This window comes from Varroa destructor, unplaced genomic scaffold (assembly GCF_002443255.2).
Source record: "Varroa destructor unplaced genomic scaffold, Vdes_3.0 BEIS01000003.1, whole genome shotgun sequence".
In the NCBI taxonomy this organism is placed as follows: Eukaryota; Metazoa; Arthropoda; class Arachnida; order Mesostigmata; family Varroidae; genus Varroa; species Varroa destructor.
Window position 1 is genome coordinate 8,929,717 of NW_019211456.1, and position 15,582 is coordinate 8,945,298.

Consider the following 15,582-nt stretch of genomic DNA (forward strand, 5'->3'; position numbering starts at 1 on the left):
AATAATATTGTTAACTGTTAAAGTCGATTTTGCGATAGAAGACAGCAGTTATTGTATCTTCGATGGTCGAGTATGAAGATGTCATATATATATATATATATACAAAACACGGGTCCTGTCCACTAAAACATGCCAATAAATGCTTCATCTTCAGTACCGCCGTTCAGTATTGTTTAGGACGGCCCAGCACCAAACAAAACGTTGAAAAACGTCCGAATCCTTTCGAATCTTCACATGTACCAATAAGGTAATCGGAACACCACTGAACCATTGCTAACTAAACCGCATTAGTGAACATGAGCAAATGGCGAATGAGATCATCGTCACTAGTAAGCGACTATCGTCTTCGAAAGAGGTTAACAGTTGTACACAAAGTGACAAAAAATAAGCGTGACCCACCGCATGTTGTTCAAATTATGACCGCCTGCCAATACGGACCTCTTGTTATGTATAGTTCTTGTTATAAGTTAAGGGCTTGTTAAGTATATTCAACGGAGGTACGTTAGTGAACGCGCAGAATTTTCGAGGTACTTATTGCGAGTGCTACTTATACCTAGTTAGAGTAATATTTTGCCCTGTCTCCGCATTTGATTAACTAGTGCCAAAGGCTAGGTTGTCGACGGGAGTGTAGTGATTATCTGGACCAACCGTCTCCATTCGTTCACTTCCGCCTGTACTATGTAACTGTGATGCGGTTGATGCGATTGGAAAAATGGGCGAAGAGTATTAAATACCCGCTTTCCATCCAGGACCATTCTCCTGTTCTTCCTTCGCTTCCCGATAGTTTGGTGTGCTTGCCATATTACCACGAGGAGGACTGGGTAAGTAATATCAGCTTGCTGGTTGAGTACATGTGCGGCTACGCCAGGACTGCGTTTAATTGTTGTACACTATAAGGCCATACAACAGGGCGTCTAATGGGGGCCACATCACTTCTGCGAAATAATTCAGCCTGTAATTCCCAAGGTATCGACGCATGTATCAAGGTCATTTTAGGCCAGTCGTAAAGTATAGACCTACAGAGGCACGATCCTGCCGGACGTAATGAGAGCATAGAGAATCTGTCATTTTCAATCATTCTGCTACCGTTTGATTTCCTTTTGATTGGACGGGTGAGGAAAAGAAAAGCAGAGAGAGACCAGTTGGAAACAACTGGCAGTTGAAGAAACCCTTCAACTAATTGAATACGGGCCACTTTACCCTAGGGACATTACTGTTGTGTACTCATCACTTGGCTTGTCTCATCTGCATTGGCTTAGTCGGAGGACGCTTGAGGAGATTGATTTGAAAATTAAAATGTTACAACAGCACCCTTTCGTTTCGTTCGAAACAGGGGCGGCACATCGTTGATTGTGGTATAATATCTTTCCTCAATCTAATTGAGATTGGACGCCACTTATAGCATTTTAGATGCTTTTACGAGTTTCATTATGTGGAAGAGTATGTTACCGATGTGGCTATACAGGTGTTTATGAATAATTGACTAGCTTTAAACCGTAAGTGAATCGCCAGGCCAGCAGGCACCCATGTGAATATATTGCCATTATAATAAGTATTGTACAAAAAAATCTAGGAATAGTGAAGACCTTTCGTGTTGACACTGGTCAAACGTTTGCGTCGCAGTGTCTAACGGTGGCGTTTGGTCGGTGTTCTTCTACCTTGCTTATCGTAGTGTAGTGCTGTCTATGGCTTGCATTCATTTAAGCGAAAACAGACGACGACAACAACCGAATCGTTTATAAATACGAGAAAAATTTGAGGCATCACTCCGTCGGTCTGTTCGTCTCTCTCCCTTCGTTTGTGTGCCCTTTCCTCTTTCGCCAACTTTTGCTTCAGAAACCCTTTCATGCCCGCGGCGGATGAATGATTTCTCAAGACCATTGATCCGCGTATAGATTCGAGCGACGTCATCGACCTCTCAATATAGCGTTCATCTTCAGCTGCTCAATTTCTCTTCATTCTATCGTCACGTATTTCTTTCCTTGCTACTACTAGCACTACTGTTACAGCTGCCATAGCTATCGCCGCCGCCATCATCGGCGCTAGTTGTACCCCTATTGCGACGATTAACGATGGCGTACTAGGTGGTGACGTTATTTGATCTGCTCAGTTGTATCCTGTAGCAAAAGTTATTTAACCGATTTATGTCTTCTCTTTTCGTACTTTTTGGCACACTAAGTTAGGCCTTTGCTTCGAATTTCTACAGTACAACTCTAACTAGAGCCCTGCTAAAACGGCGGGCTTGACTTTATACTTGTGCCGCTGGCCTGTCCTTGATCTTGGTACTCAGTAAGTCTATTGTCCTTTCACCCGTTTCCGTTCGTCGCCTGACGATGTCACCTCCTGATTCCACTTAACTAACCAGTCGAAATACTGAAGATGGCTTGCTATATGCAATCGAATTTACATGGTCAACTACTGCTAGCATCCCGTCGTGGTCAGAACCGGCATTGGCGAATATGGGCCTGCTAGTGCATACTTTGCGCAGGCGAGTGGATACGCGAATGCAGGTGGATATCGGGGGTTGATGTTACGCCTGATCTCTGAGCGCGAGAGGAAAAGATCCCAACAATGTTAAGAAACCAATGTGGGCCTTGACCAACAAATGTGGACAGATTTGTATGGTCGGTCTAGTACTTGTGCAGTGCAACAATGCTGAACGGGAAGAAGCAAGAGATCGAACGTTAGCTAGAAGGGTATTGGGCGACGGACATATGCGGGGAAGCTCACTCGACCAGGTGACCAACGAGGCGTGGTCAAATCATCCAGGGCCACCCTAAACCTCCGACCTCGATCCTCATTTCGTTGCCTGCTGGCCCATGTTCTTTGCAGGATACATCCAAAATCCTCTTTGCAGCAAGCCGCAGACTTTAAACTCGACGCGCGTAAACCTCATCTCCTATTTCTTGTCTCTATGCCTTTGCGCCAACCCTCCTTGTTTCCTCAACGGCGCACTCAGCCGTGAAGTATCATAGGAGAAAGCTGAGGGCAAGGCCTGTGAAGCCATAGATGAGAGAGGGAAAAGGGAAAGTGTGCGCAATGAAGAGTCACCAAAACGGTCAGGGGCGGCGACTCTGCTGCCGCTGCCGACGACAACGACGGAGACGGTTAGTGGAGAAGCCAGATCCTTGCAGAACAGGGGTTAATCACGGTTCATGCCGGTAGCCGTCTTAGCGGAACAAGCGTGGAGAGGGTCCACATATGCTACATATGGACAGTCTACAAGGACGTCACAGTTGTCCAGGAAAAGGCAGCAAAGCCGGAAAAAGTAGAAAACGAATAGTAGCAGTTGTGGAAAATGATCGCCGACAGGAACAGCAGAATTCGAACAATTGAGATCAGCAACCTTCGACAATCGGTCTAAATGAGATCATTTCTCGCAGCCATTGCCAGTTGTTGGTGATGCGCCGTTGCAATTCAATGTTCGTTCAGCAGGCGTACGGAAATGATGCTCTTTTCCCTACTTCATTTCCGCGCTGGCAGGAACATCCAAGAAATGATCAGAGCTGAGAAATCCGTAGCCGCTGGCATATTTGTGTAAATGTGGATAAGTTACTATCTAAGAAAGAACTAACAGGGGTAGGCTAGATACGGAGCCGGGTTAAAGTCAATTATTCTGAGAAGGGCCAACTATCACAGATAAAGGTTGTACGACGGTGCTGATGGTGGTGCGTGATCAAAAAGTATAATCAATGATAGCAAAAGACTTTGAACAGCAGAGCATTGGTGTGCAGCTCCTTGTGATCTGAGCTACACGAATATGGGCAGCTGAAGAAATGCAGTGGGCGCCTGGGGCGATCGATGAACAGCTAGCGATGATCTAATGATCAAATAGTCTTGTGTAGAAGATGAGGATAGAACTATCAGTCGTGTGTACGCATCTCGAGAGCAGTTTCTGTAAAGCTAATTTATGGCCGCCGCCGCCGCCGCGGCCATCGAGTGATTTTAACGAGTGATTTTAAAAAGTACCCTTTGAAATAGGAATATATATAATTATCCTTATACGTTGTCCCTACGACTAGCACATAGTGAACGCATTGATAGTCACGCATAAATATTATATCACAACGGTGGTCTACAGCAAAGCTCATGTCAACTAGCAGACTACGGCCGTCTAGAAAGTGACGGACCGATGTTTTTGCGCTCAGGTGCGGCCATATAAATGTGTTTTTCTGTTCACCGGAAAGGCAACAGTAGAAAGAGACATATGCTAGATGAATATAAGAGGTATAAAATGAATAAGCTAATAATTGCAGTAGGCCATATGTAGCGTTATGTCCTATTTTCCCAGCGAAAACAAATTCCGCGATTTATGTCGACATGTTAAAAGCGGAATAGTAAAAGTTGCGTAAAAACTCGGCTCGGTCTAGTCTTAATAATTTGTACCGTTATTTAAGGTGCTCTCTAGGGAGTGTGCTAAACCACTATATACAAGAGATGGTATTGTTTATGCTGGTCGTGGTGACAAATTACGTTAATCTTAACCTTCTAACTGAAACAGTTTGTCTTGATTACCGTTTATAACTCGCCCGTAACCTAGTGTTTAGACCTGCTTTCTGTTTTGCAACAATACGGCGATCCTTAAAAATGGATTCATTAACTTTAGATGAATGTCTTGATGGTGTATCACCAAGAAGCATAGACAAAAGCAGCCTTGTTGCGTTGGTCTCTGAGTGACTGACGTAAGCTGTGACTTTGTTAAGATGGATGGGCTGATGGGCATAGGGCATTGTTATGCGCACGAGGATCGCCAGTGGTTATCTATATATGATCAATTGCGTGTGTCTAATCTCTTACTTTTCGAGAAACAGTCTGCCAATACGACGATCATAATCTTAAGATAATTCCGCACGTAATTATTTAATGCAGTGCCATCAGAAGCAATAGGGAAATGGGCGAGCGTTACTGTCTCAAATGAATCTATCTAGCGACGGCATCGTTAGATCCCCTATCATCTTCCTCTATATATATACAGAGAGAGCAAACGTTTGCACTGGTTAACTTACATATTTTACCTATGCACAGCACTTTTTCAGCAGTTAAGCATTGCCTCTGTTCCAAGGGCTAAACTTGATAAATAGGACAGTACTTCCTTTGGGTATCTTATAACGCTCATTGCGATTTAACTATAAAGCTGCGACCATCCTTTCTGAGGAACAATAGCTTCGTATAATTACAGCTTACTATTTAGTCGCCATTGCTTCTCTTACAAACATATTTGTATATATGTGTATGTTATACAAAACAACATGTCACAATGTTTTCTGGTAGAATTAGCCAGCCTATTTATTCACTTTTTTAAGCACCCGGAAACGTTCAGGAGCCTTATAACGGCCTCTTCATGATTCAACACCTCCTCAATTGAAAGCTTGCCGACTTACGATTCAGGACAACACCATTTATTATAACGGGACTGAGATCTCGTAGCACCTTAGATGTATGCGTTTTGTGCTCTACAACTCGAATTCGCTCGCTTGTTATAAACCCCTGTTAGCGACCTTTTTTTTTACTACTGTTTTTTTTTTAAATTTTCGACCCTTGTGGATTTGTTTGTGTGTATCGATGGTGACATTGCGTAGAGCGCTGACGAATCGAATTGTTAGTAAAAATACAGACAGTGTAAGCAATGCCCTTGGCTTGAGTCAGTCTTAGTTGCCGAGTACTATTCGACCCTATGTGAGCTAGTTGTTTATCTACAGAGCTCGTACAGCGGCTTGTGTGCACGAACGATAAAATGATCGGCCGCGATGCGTCCGATTGTTTGCTGCTACTGTCGTTATTGCAGTATTTGTATAAATTTTTTTTGATGGATCGACTGATCTAATTATAAGAACTCGAATCATCTCTCCGTCTATATGGAAAAACGTTCCAGTAGAGATAATATGACGGCTCCGTTATCAGTTAACGTGTTATGCGTTTTTATCATGCGTGTTCCATGTTTTACGATCTTTGTTACCAGTTGTTACTGCCTGACAGAAGGCCATGATACTTAGTTGAGCAAACCAGCTTTGCCACACTGCCGTCAGTGTATAGAGATAACTCGCGGTACGTACGGAAAGTTTAATCCGTCGTGGTAGATTTAATCAAGAATCGATTTTTGTAACCATCTGGATAGAATAATACGGAAAATAGGAAATAAAACCGTTTACAGCATTTAATGGAATTGGACATTGACCGTGTACCTGCTGAATTTATTAACGATGTTTTTGCCTACGATATTGAGATAAGAATGCATAAACGCTACGAATTGCATCGTATTAGATTGTATCCAGCTAAATCGTATTTTCGCCACACATTGAAAGCCTGGTCGTTCTAGATGGCACTCCAGTGAAGTGCCTCGATTCCCTCTTGCTCGCTCGTTATTTGTTGCGACCGTTGAGTGAAGAGAAGCGCGTCCATTGCGTATTCATTGAATTGTGTATAGCGATGTCTAATTCGTCATGTATTGGTCGTTTTTTTCGTATAGGCACTTTGTCTAGGAGAATGTCGGACATAGAAATGAGTGTCTACCTTCGTCTTTGAAGAAAGCCGTCGGCGGCATTACCGCACGATAGCCACCGGGCCAGCGAGAACACTGATGGGGATCATGGGGACAATGAGTGACGTCGGAAGCCTGCGTGTCTCTGTGTCTATCTGTGATAGTGATAGTGAAGAGGAGTAGGAGACGCCAATCACGCAACCAGCACAGGAGGCTTCCTGCGTCTGGTAGTAATAAGATAATAGGAGCTACGAGCGATATAATGAAATATTCAGACTGGACCCCTCTCGGCCGACCATGGGTTAACTCTCTTTACACTCGAACTTATCGTGTGCTTCGTCCGATCTCACTCTCGTTGCCCTCATTGTCGCAACGCTCCATTCCAATGTGCGGAGCTATAGGCGTGCTAGTGCGGGACGAGTCTGAGTTCATCGTGGCATGAGCCACCGCAGCCCCCTCCCGTGCCTGATTGAGAGAAGGGACTGCTCCCTATCCTCCCAGCTTGGAAGCCTCTTCGTCCACGTACAGCTTCTAATCTAGGCGGCTACGCAGCGTCGAAGACGTGTCCCATACAACCTCATCCCCCAACCATCGTTGCAAAACTGCTTACCGCATACAAAGAATCGCATAGTACTGCACCAACAGCCAGCCAAGCAGGCGGCCGCCCTCAGGTACTCACACACACAAAGACACACACACGGTCACGTGCTTTCAAAGACACGAAATCGCATTCACATTTACGCAGACATACGACTATCACGCACATACACGCATTTATAGTACACACTCAACCCCTAATTATCCCGCCGCTGACGCACTGCTGCGTAACTCGTAAGAGGATTTCAGATTAACGCTATAAACGAAGCTAATTAATATAATTATATCTCATGCGCCGACCGTGACGAGCAGTGAAGTAGGCCCGTTTTAGGCTAACTGGCTGGAATTGTATGCAAGAAGAGAAGACCAGTTGGGTTTGGGCTTTTAGGGATAGCTGAGCCAGTCCCGGATGGATGGGGACTGTATTCTTCCGAAGCAAGCAAACCTATCGCCGTCCCCCTGTAAGAAGGTTAACACCTATCATTCTCCTGCTTCTCCTCGAACGCCTCCTTTTCGCTAGCGTATACCCTTGCGCCACCGTCGTCGTCGTTACTCTCAACGCCTTGCAATCTATCTTGAATCAATGAACAGACGACCTAGAGCGAGACGAGCGGCCCGAAGAACCGAACTGGCGAATGAACAGCGAACCGCGGACGCCTACATACTCCGCATGCCGGTCTAGATATTGCCTGCCTGCCTAGGTGTCTCGATGGCGTTATAGTTGAGTTACGGTGGCCGAGCATGCTCCTGGGTCTTGAGTGAGCCATATTCTTCGATAGATAGCGCAGCACGAGGTACCGCGCCATAGACGTGTTGTAAAGGGCTGAAAAGGTCCTAGATGTCATTATAGACAGGGGCATAGTAGTGGATAGGTACACCATTCATTCGTTTAGTAGGTACAGGGCCAGTGGGAGTACGCGGTCGGCATAGGACCATGTGACTTGTCGTACGGAAGGATTATAGAAGGAAAGGAGAGAAGTCCGTGGAAGCCACTAGAAGGGCACCGTCTGCTGCTGTATGAGGGGGCCCTTGAGAGACTGAAGCGAGACGCGCAGATAGCGAGCAAGAAGGCTAAGGTTATTTTAATAATAGTACGTGTGATGTTGGTGATGATAATAATAGCAAAGGGGGACGAAAGAACCCCGTCATTTCTATCACAGCTAGGCCCGATTTTGTCGGGTGTTTCTTTCTTCTACTTCTCTGTTTAAATTAACGTTTCAATTTACATAAAGCATGTAGATGCATGGCTGTCTTAAGGATAGTTCGTGGAGCAGGATAGCTTTTGGTTTGGCAATCTCGGTCCCATAATGATGCAGTTTTAATAATTGTTCTGCATTGGACCAATTGGATATCGCTATACGAATACACACGACGACGACGGCCAAATGGATCTGTGAGCCTTTCTTAAAAGATGGGTAAAAATGCCGAGGTGAGACCAAATCTCTGAACAGTGCTTCGAGCATTATCCATTTAAAGAGAACTTTTGTCAAATACGAACCAATCCTAGCTGCTCTACCAGCTGTTACCCATCGCCATGTTTTTTGTTGTCAAGGGCAATCTGAAAGTGTGGTTATTATTTACCTTCACACAAAAAATACTAAGTTTTTTACACATCACTGTATTCGTCCGCACTTGTTAGAGCAGAGGGCTTTGGCAGTGTTATTTTTACGAGAGTTTGGTGTCTTCTATAGCTGACTAATTTACCTTATTTTGCCTAACTTACAAATTTTCGTCCCTCGATATACAAGTACTTTCTTTACCAACATATTAATTGGAACATGTTTTTTTTTTCGATAAACATAGAATCACCCATAAGACAAAAGGCTTATATGTACTCGTACACGTAACGAAACTTCATGAGGGTATTTCACATAGCTCACATGAATCCATGCTTGGGCTCCTTGCTTACTCTCACTCTTTACATAGGTTTATTGTCACGTAGGTTCGTAACAACGGAAGTCTGATCCTGTCTATCGGACCAAACCTCTCTGTCCTTAGGTTGCCGGTAAGTCTGCTTGGTGGACCGTGCCAAGATACTTCTTTTTTTTGGATGGTTTGAAAATGGCGGTGAGTCGATCGGCAGCCATGTCAGTGGTTAGACCTCTTCTCGAAGCTTTCCCCCACCGCACCGTTCGCCACACTGCATCGCTCGCCATTCTTCCACAGCGCAGGCAGTGCCTCGATACTGGGCCCTTTGGTGGCCCAATCTTGGTGCTTGATGTGTGCAAAAGCCGGGTCGGCCTGTGGTGGGCTTTTTCCCTGCATAGTGTAAACTCAATCACGTGGCCGTAAGTTTTGTACAAATACAGTTATAAAAAAAAAAATAAGGAAGAAAATATCTGTCTCTCTTGAGCTCGTTCAGCAATGATGACAGACTATGCGTTCTTGTACAATGACTCTTTCTCACTTTTTCCCAATTTTTACCCCCTACCGCCGTTTCCTGTCTCTCCCCTATTCGCTCATCTTGCGCATCTTCCTCTGTTTGTGCCCATATAGAGGACTCCAGCTACGTTTGTCTGCCACTAATCTGCAGTCAATGGGCCACTGTGAACGGCCCCCTCTGAAGCTACAAAGGTCTCTATTCCGATGCTCACCCCCAACTGAGTTTTTTTTATAAGAACCTAACTGCAAAAACCTTGAGAGTGAACAAGTGTGGTTAAAAACGGGAAGATTTTTAGTGGGCATTAGTTCTAACTTTCACTGCTATGACTCCCTTGCTTTTTTGTCGCACTTTTTTCCAGCCACTTTTACTGCTTCGATCGCTTTTTCGACACGTAAAGTTGGCCACACAGACATTAAATATCTACTCCACACTTGCACACAGGCACACACCAAGTCATACATTTACAGTCACAGACGCCCACACACGGATACACTCCTACCCATACATGCACACGCACACGTACACGTACACGTGTTCAAACCATTTTGCTCTCCTGAAGCCTCCTGACTCTGTGCGTAAGACTGATCTTTGCTCTAAACAATTCTATTCAGAACTTTGAGAATGAGGGTGAACTTCTAAACGCAACAAAGATCGGGCAAAGCAGTTCGCGTACTGTAGCCAAGCTTCTATTAGAAAAGTTCTCTATTTGGGAGGGACAGATTATATGAAGATCGATTTAAGAATTATATAATATGAAGCTATAATAGCGCTTCTATTCTTTTTGCCCACAGTTTAAACCTCTATTTATACACAAAGAAAGAAAAGCCGTATATAATTTTTTTCCTATCTGTTTAAGCAAACGCTTAATATTAAAAAGGGCTTTTGTGCTCCTTCCGAGGTACATAAGCAGCTAAAGGGCTTATTGTCAAACTGGCCCACTGAGTTGCTACAAGCCCAATACTCAACGACCAGCATACGGTGAAAATCATTATGATAATTTGAATATAGTCCGGCGATTTTGTCGCAAATTATAGATCTCAGCCTACCCCGCCTACCGTCAGTTCCATTACTGTTTTTCAAGATTAGTTTCTTTGCTCCCATTGAACCAACTCGGTGCCAGTTTTTTCCATTGCCGACTAAATCTCCGAATTTAAAATCCATATTTTCATCATTGCTTCCTTCCTTCCTTCCTTGTAGAGCCATGTAAAGCGTTGATCCTTCGCTTCTAAGCTTTGCCCCACCATTTCTGTCGACAGGCAGAATGGAGCACATCGGATCTTGTTCAATAACGTGATCGTACTCGATGTTTCCCTCAGCCATACTTGCCAGGAGTCTTTTTTAACCTACATATGGTGGATCCTTTCAGCCCTCAGAGGCGTCGTTCTGGGCTCTGGAAGGCACGCACGAATTTTTTTCAAAACCAATCACCCATATCCCATGTACGGCGGACGGGTTTAATTAAACCATTACTATCACTATCTCACGATAGTGATAGTAATGGTGCTCGACTAAAAATTGCACATTGAATCCACTCTTAGTGATTATTTCGTTTGATAATTTCTTATTTGCTTTCCTCTATCTAGGCCATTTTAGAATGGGTAAAGCTTACACAGAGGGCTGAGAAGGAAAGCGCGCACGAATGCCGTGTGCCCTTTTTCTGCTCCTATAGTCGAGAGAAATTTGACAAACTGACTCGGCTCGAGAATTCCAGCTGTGCGCTGGAAGGTGTATCGGCGTTGATCCTTTGTCGTTGCGAAGGAATCTAATACATGTCATGCCACGGCGCTCGTACTGGCCGAACCGATCCGTGTCACAACTGCCAACCGCCCTTTTGCTAGCAGCGCAGTGAACTCGGGGGGCCTGCGTCACGGTGCACCAGACTCCTCGGTCGCCATAGCACACTGTGGTGCTAGATACTCAACTTGGAGGACCAACATATGCCCTCCATCTACGACCCGGAAGGGGAGTTCATGGGAAAAACGGCACGTGCCAATCTTTGGACAGAAGGCCGCGCCTATATTTTGCGTGGAAGTTCTTAGCTAGTACAGGGGACGCACTCTCACAGCTCAGCTACTAATACAGGCTGGTCTGCTCTCTGGTTTAGCAGCGTCTCTTCTGCATCATCCTAGCCTCTTGCTTCGTGCAGCGCCTTGAAAAAGGTAGCCTGAGTCCGCTTTTTTGGACCTGCCCAGGATATCCCTTTAGCTAGACAAGAAGAGTGCAAAGCATTTGCTTTTTCCTTCAGAGATATGAACGTACACTGCCTTAACCGACCAAAAAGCGGCTCTTGTCATGGCTGCCATCATATCTGGCCGCGTTTTGCTTTTGGAAGTAGTCGCAGATAGCATAGGCCATATCGCGAGCTACTGGCATGACCTCCTTCCCGAACGACGTTTGCGAAAGGAACGCAATGTAGAATAAAAATTAAGGATACGATAGCTAGCCTGAGATCTGTCTCTTAAGGGCGGAACGAACAGTCTAAGCCGAGGCCAACTGCCGATTCACAAGCTTGCCTTGTCCCCACTCTCCTGCCTATAAGCAAATACAAAGGAATTTGCCTGGAAGCAGATTAGGCAAGTGGCGGCAGTTGTCGATCCACCAAAACCGACGACGAGCACGAGGGGGATGGCGGGGCAGCAGCAACGGGCGTCTCCGCCGATCTGCTTGGTGGATGGACTACGAAGTAGAGTTGGGGCAAAACCAGGAAGGCAACGGCGACATGACGGCGACGATGGCCGCCGCCTACTTAGATGATGCTGTCGTGGGCCGTCGTGGTGATGCTGCTGCTGCTAATCGTACGATAATAATAATAACGAAGGGTGAGGCTGCGACTGCGATTGTCGCCGTCGTTGTTCGACTGGCGACTCTGTCCCATAGGCCTAGCCGGTAACTAGGTCGGCTGGTGGACTGGTCAGCGAACAGGGTGTAAACGAATAAGCTGGTCTGTATGGAGCAGCGGCGGAAAACGGACGCGCGCAGAGCTTAAATGTGAAGAATGTTGATTAATGAACTTTACGTTTTGAATATTTTTTCGCCATGTTGGCCCTTTTTTCTTCGCCGGTAGTGACACGTTATTACTCTAACCAGCTATTCTCGATAGCATAATCGTATGCGCGTTAAACCGACGAAAGTGAAGCGGCGTAAAAAAGGTAGGTCCAACCGAATGGTCAGCGGCCGTAACGGCAGCGAGATACCAGTAGACGCTAACCCTTTCCTGTCGCTGACGCGCGAGACAGAGCAGCGAGAGCTGCAGCAACAGAACAGATCCAGTCGGGGGAACAAAGGATTGAATCATTTAAAGCGTCAACGAGCAAAAACCTTGACATTAACGAGACTTGACATTAATACAACTGTCGGGGTGCGAAATCAAGGCACACACAATGATACTACACTACTTATAGTAGAATATAAGGAAAAAAACAACACGGTGAGCTCCGTTTCTCATAAAAGTATACTTGATCATACCATAGGTGCGAATGTTAATTTCAGGGCCCGTAAACTAATCCGCGAGAATATATATGCTTATTTGGACATGAAATAATGTATTTTTAATTGACCAACTATAATTTTAGCAAATCTAAAGGCTTTGCCTGGGCAAATCTTTGTCGTCCTGGAAAAAGACTAAAAAATAGCCCGTTACAATCAAAAATAATTTACCAGCAGGTAAGTATTTAAAAGCCGTTGAAAACGTATATAAAACTAATTAATAATGAATAGTACGATACTAGTGATGTCTGCTGTGCAACGTACCCTAAATATGTATGCAAACTAATCGCACCGTTACCTTTGTCTGAACTTCCTTCTTCGCTTAAATACGCTGATAAAAAATGCCGCACTTGTTGGATAGATGCGTCAGTCAACGGAATTATGTATGCATTTACCGGCGAGTAAGCAAACTACTTGAGGCGTCCCCATTGAATTTACAGGATGCCAGCTAACGGTTGTCATACCGTCCTGATCTACGTTGCATTCATAGGACAGCAGATTGCAAAAACAAACCGCGAAGGCAACAGTAACGACAGACCGCCTCGCTAATACTGCCGTTGCAACGGTGTTAGATTGACGATGTTGCCGATGCTGCATCTACCGCTGCTGCACTTCCTCTTAGCGTTCTGGAGGATTATTAGCACACCATCACTATTGTCACCGTATCAGACGGCCATGTGGCTATGTCGCTGATGTTGGAGACGGCACCGCTGCGGGATGCTGATTGTGATTCTGCCTCGGGTAAAAGAAGGCCACTGGACGGACATCCAATGGACAAGGATAAGGCCAAGGGTCTCTACAACAACAAGGCGGGACAGCTCGAGTTCAAGCCCTGCTGTAAGAGGATCTAGCAAATGCAGCGGACCGCAAGCACCGTAATGGCAGTGGTGTGCCGGGGCAAAGGGGGCTTGGGCGGAAAGGGCAGGGGCGGAGGGCTGCAGAAAACGAGCAAATAATAGTAAATATTTGATCATCACCCACCGGGCCCGGCAGACCCACCACATTCTATATAGATATATGTATGCCAGCTCCCTCCTTTTTTCCCTCTGACCGCTTTCACTCTCACTTGGCATTCTTCTTTCCGTCGACGTGTACTTACGCTTTCTCTGCCGAATGCTGCCCTTCGACCACTGACGGCACCCGCTTTCCTTTTTATCTGCTTGTTCAGTTGACGTTAATAAATATATCTACAAAAATCTTTTATTTATCAAATCTTCTTTATTGTCTTCATTGTTTGTAGCATTAGCAAAGTCTTTTGATAGTCTGAGAATAACCAAGCAAAAATAAACAACGCTAAGTGGACAGAAAATTCCCCATGGAGACACGAAGAAAACTCATTGAGAAATGGTAAAAAAAACTTTTAGTTCAAACCGAACAACGTGCATGTTATCCGTACAGTATCCATACCTAATTATGTGGTACTAAAAACTATATCATTATCGACATCCATGTAGTTACTATGCGTGAAGTTGCTCTAACTTAACACAATACGAACACAAAAATACACTATATCATCTTTAAACATGTGTGATTGTTTAGTTTTTATTAATTACTTAACGACTCACTGACATGTTGCATCGATGACAATTGCTAGCTGGTAATAATAATAATAATAATAAAATAATAGTATACATAATAATTATGTGTACTAAGAGTTCAGCAGATTGGGTACCTTAATTTTTTTTTTAAGATATCAAACAAGATACTTCTGCATAAACTACCCAATACTTTGCCAGCTTTTTGCGCCAGAATATCGGATATGCCTATCTATTTATCACTTCGCTTTTGCCTTTTGATAGGCACACTTTGAGGGTAGTGGGACCAAAATAGGGCTATTTCTCTATCTAAAGACACTGGTACTGTATGAGGCATGCAATGTATATATAATGGTGTCATCTAGAACTCGCTTATAACAGGCTAACTTAGAAAACTTTCAGATATTTGGAATATAGAAAGGTTCCCTACGAACTTGACGACCGATAATCTTCGGGCCGTACTGTTTGCATACATAGTTTCAGATTGAGATTCTTAAAAAATAAAATAAGGAAAGCACCTGTTCATATAACGATGACAAATACAAACAAACAAATAACAAACGATGGATATATCATCTTAAGATTTTCCTTACTTTCAAGCCTTAAACAATTTCTCGTATTCAACAAATATCTAAAAAATTTCGTAGTTTTTGTAGCGTTATAGCGCCAACCGAGTGCTGCATAGATTATTGTCCTACTCGTATCCTATATAAAAACACACCAAATTGTTGCGGTTGTTGTCCTTTAATACAGCTATGGAAAAAAAAACCGTGTAAGAAGAGTTAATGTGGTCAAAAGCACGTGGTGATTTGTATTGTTACAACATTAAGACGTTTTCTAAGAAAGGACTGACGATAATGATTTAGTTTGCCTATTAAGATATGGGTTAATTTCGAAACAGGAGCAACTAGGGTTCTCCTGTGATGAAGCGATTCCAGTTCACAGCTTAGGAATTAACAGACGCTTCCATATAGCGCCGGCTAAACCGGATTCTCTTTCTGAAATCAAAGTCCAAAATCAATTTATTCTTCATTATTTGATCTTCTTTCTTTGTTATTCTGGTGTAAAATACTATAATAAGATAAAAAGTTGATGAATTGAGT

At 44.2% G+C, this 15,582-nt stretch overlaps 2 protein-coding genes across 3 annotated transcripts in view; one reads left to right on the top strand and one right to left on the bottom strand.

The window, feature by feature from the left end:
• The window catches only part of LOC111246413 (uncharacterized), a 136,843-nt gene that overhangs the window by 29,033 nt on the left and 92,228 nt on the right, over positions 1-15,582 (top strand). The window lies entirely within an intron of this gene.
• Positions 14,459-15,582, bottom strand: part of LOC111246414 (uncharacterized) — a 43,261-nt gene continuing 42,137 nt past the window's right edge. The window contains exon 8 of the mRNA XM_022795967.2: positions 14,459-15,477. Coding sequence (XP_022651702.1) covers positions 15,460-15,477 — 18 coding nt within the window. The 3' untranslated portion in view covers positions 14,459-15,459. The remainder of the gene's footprint in view (positions 15,478-15,582) is intronic.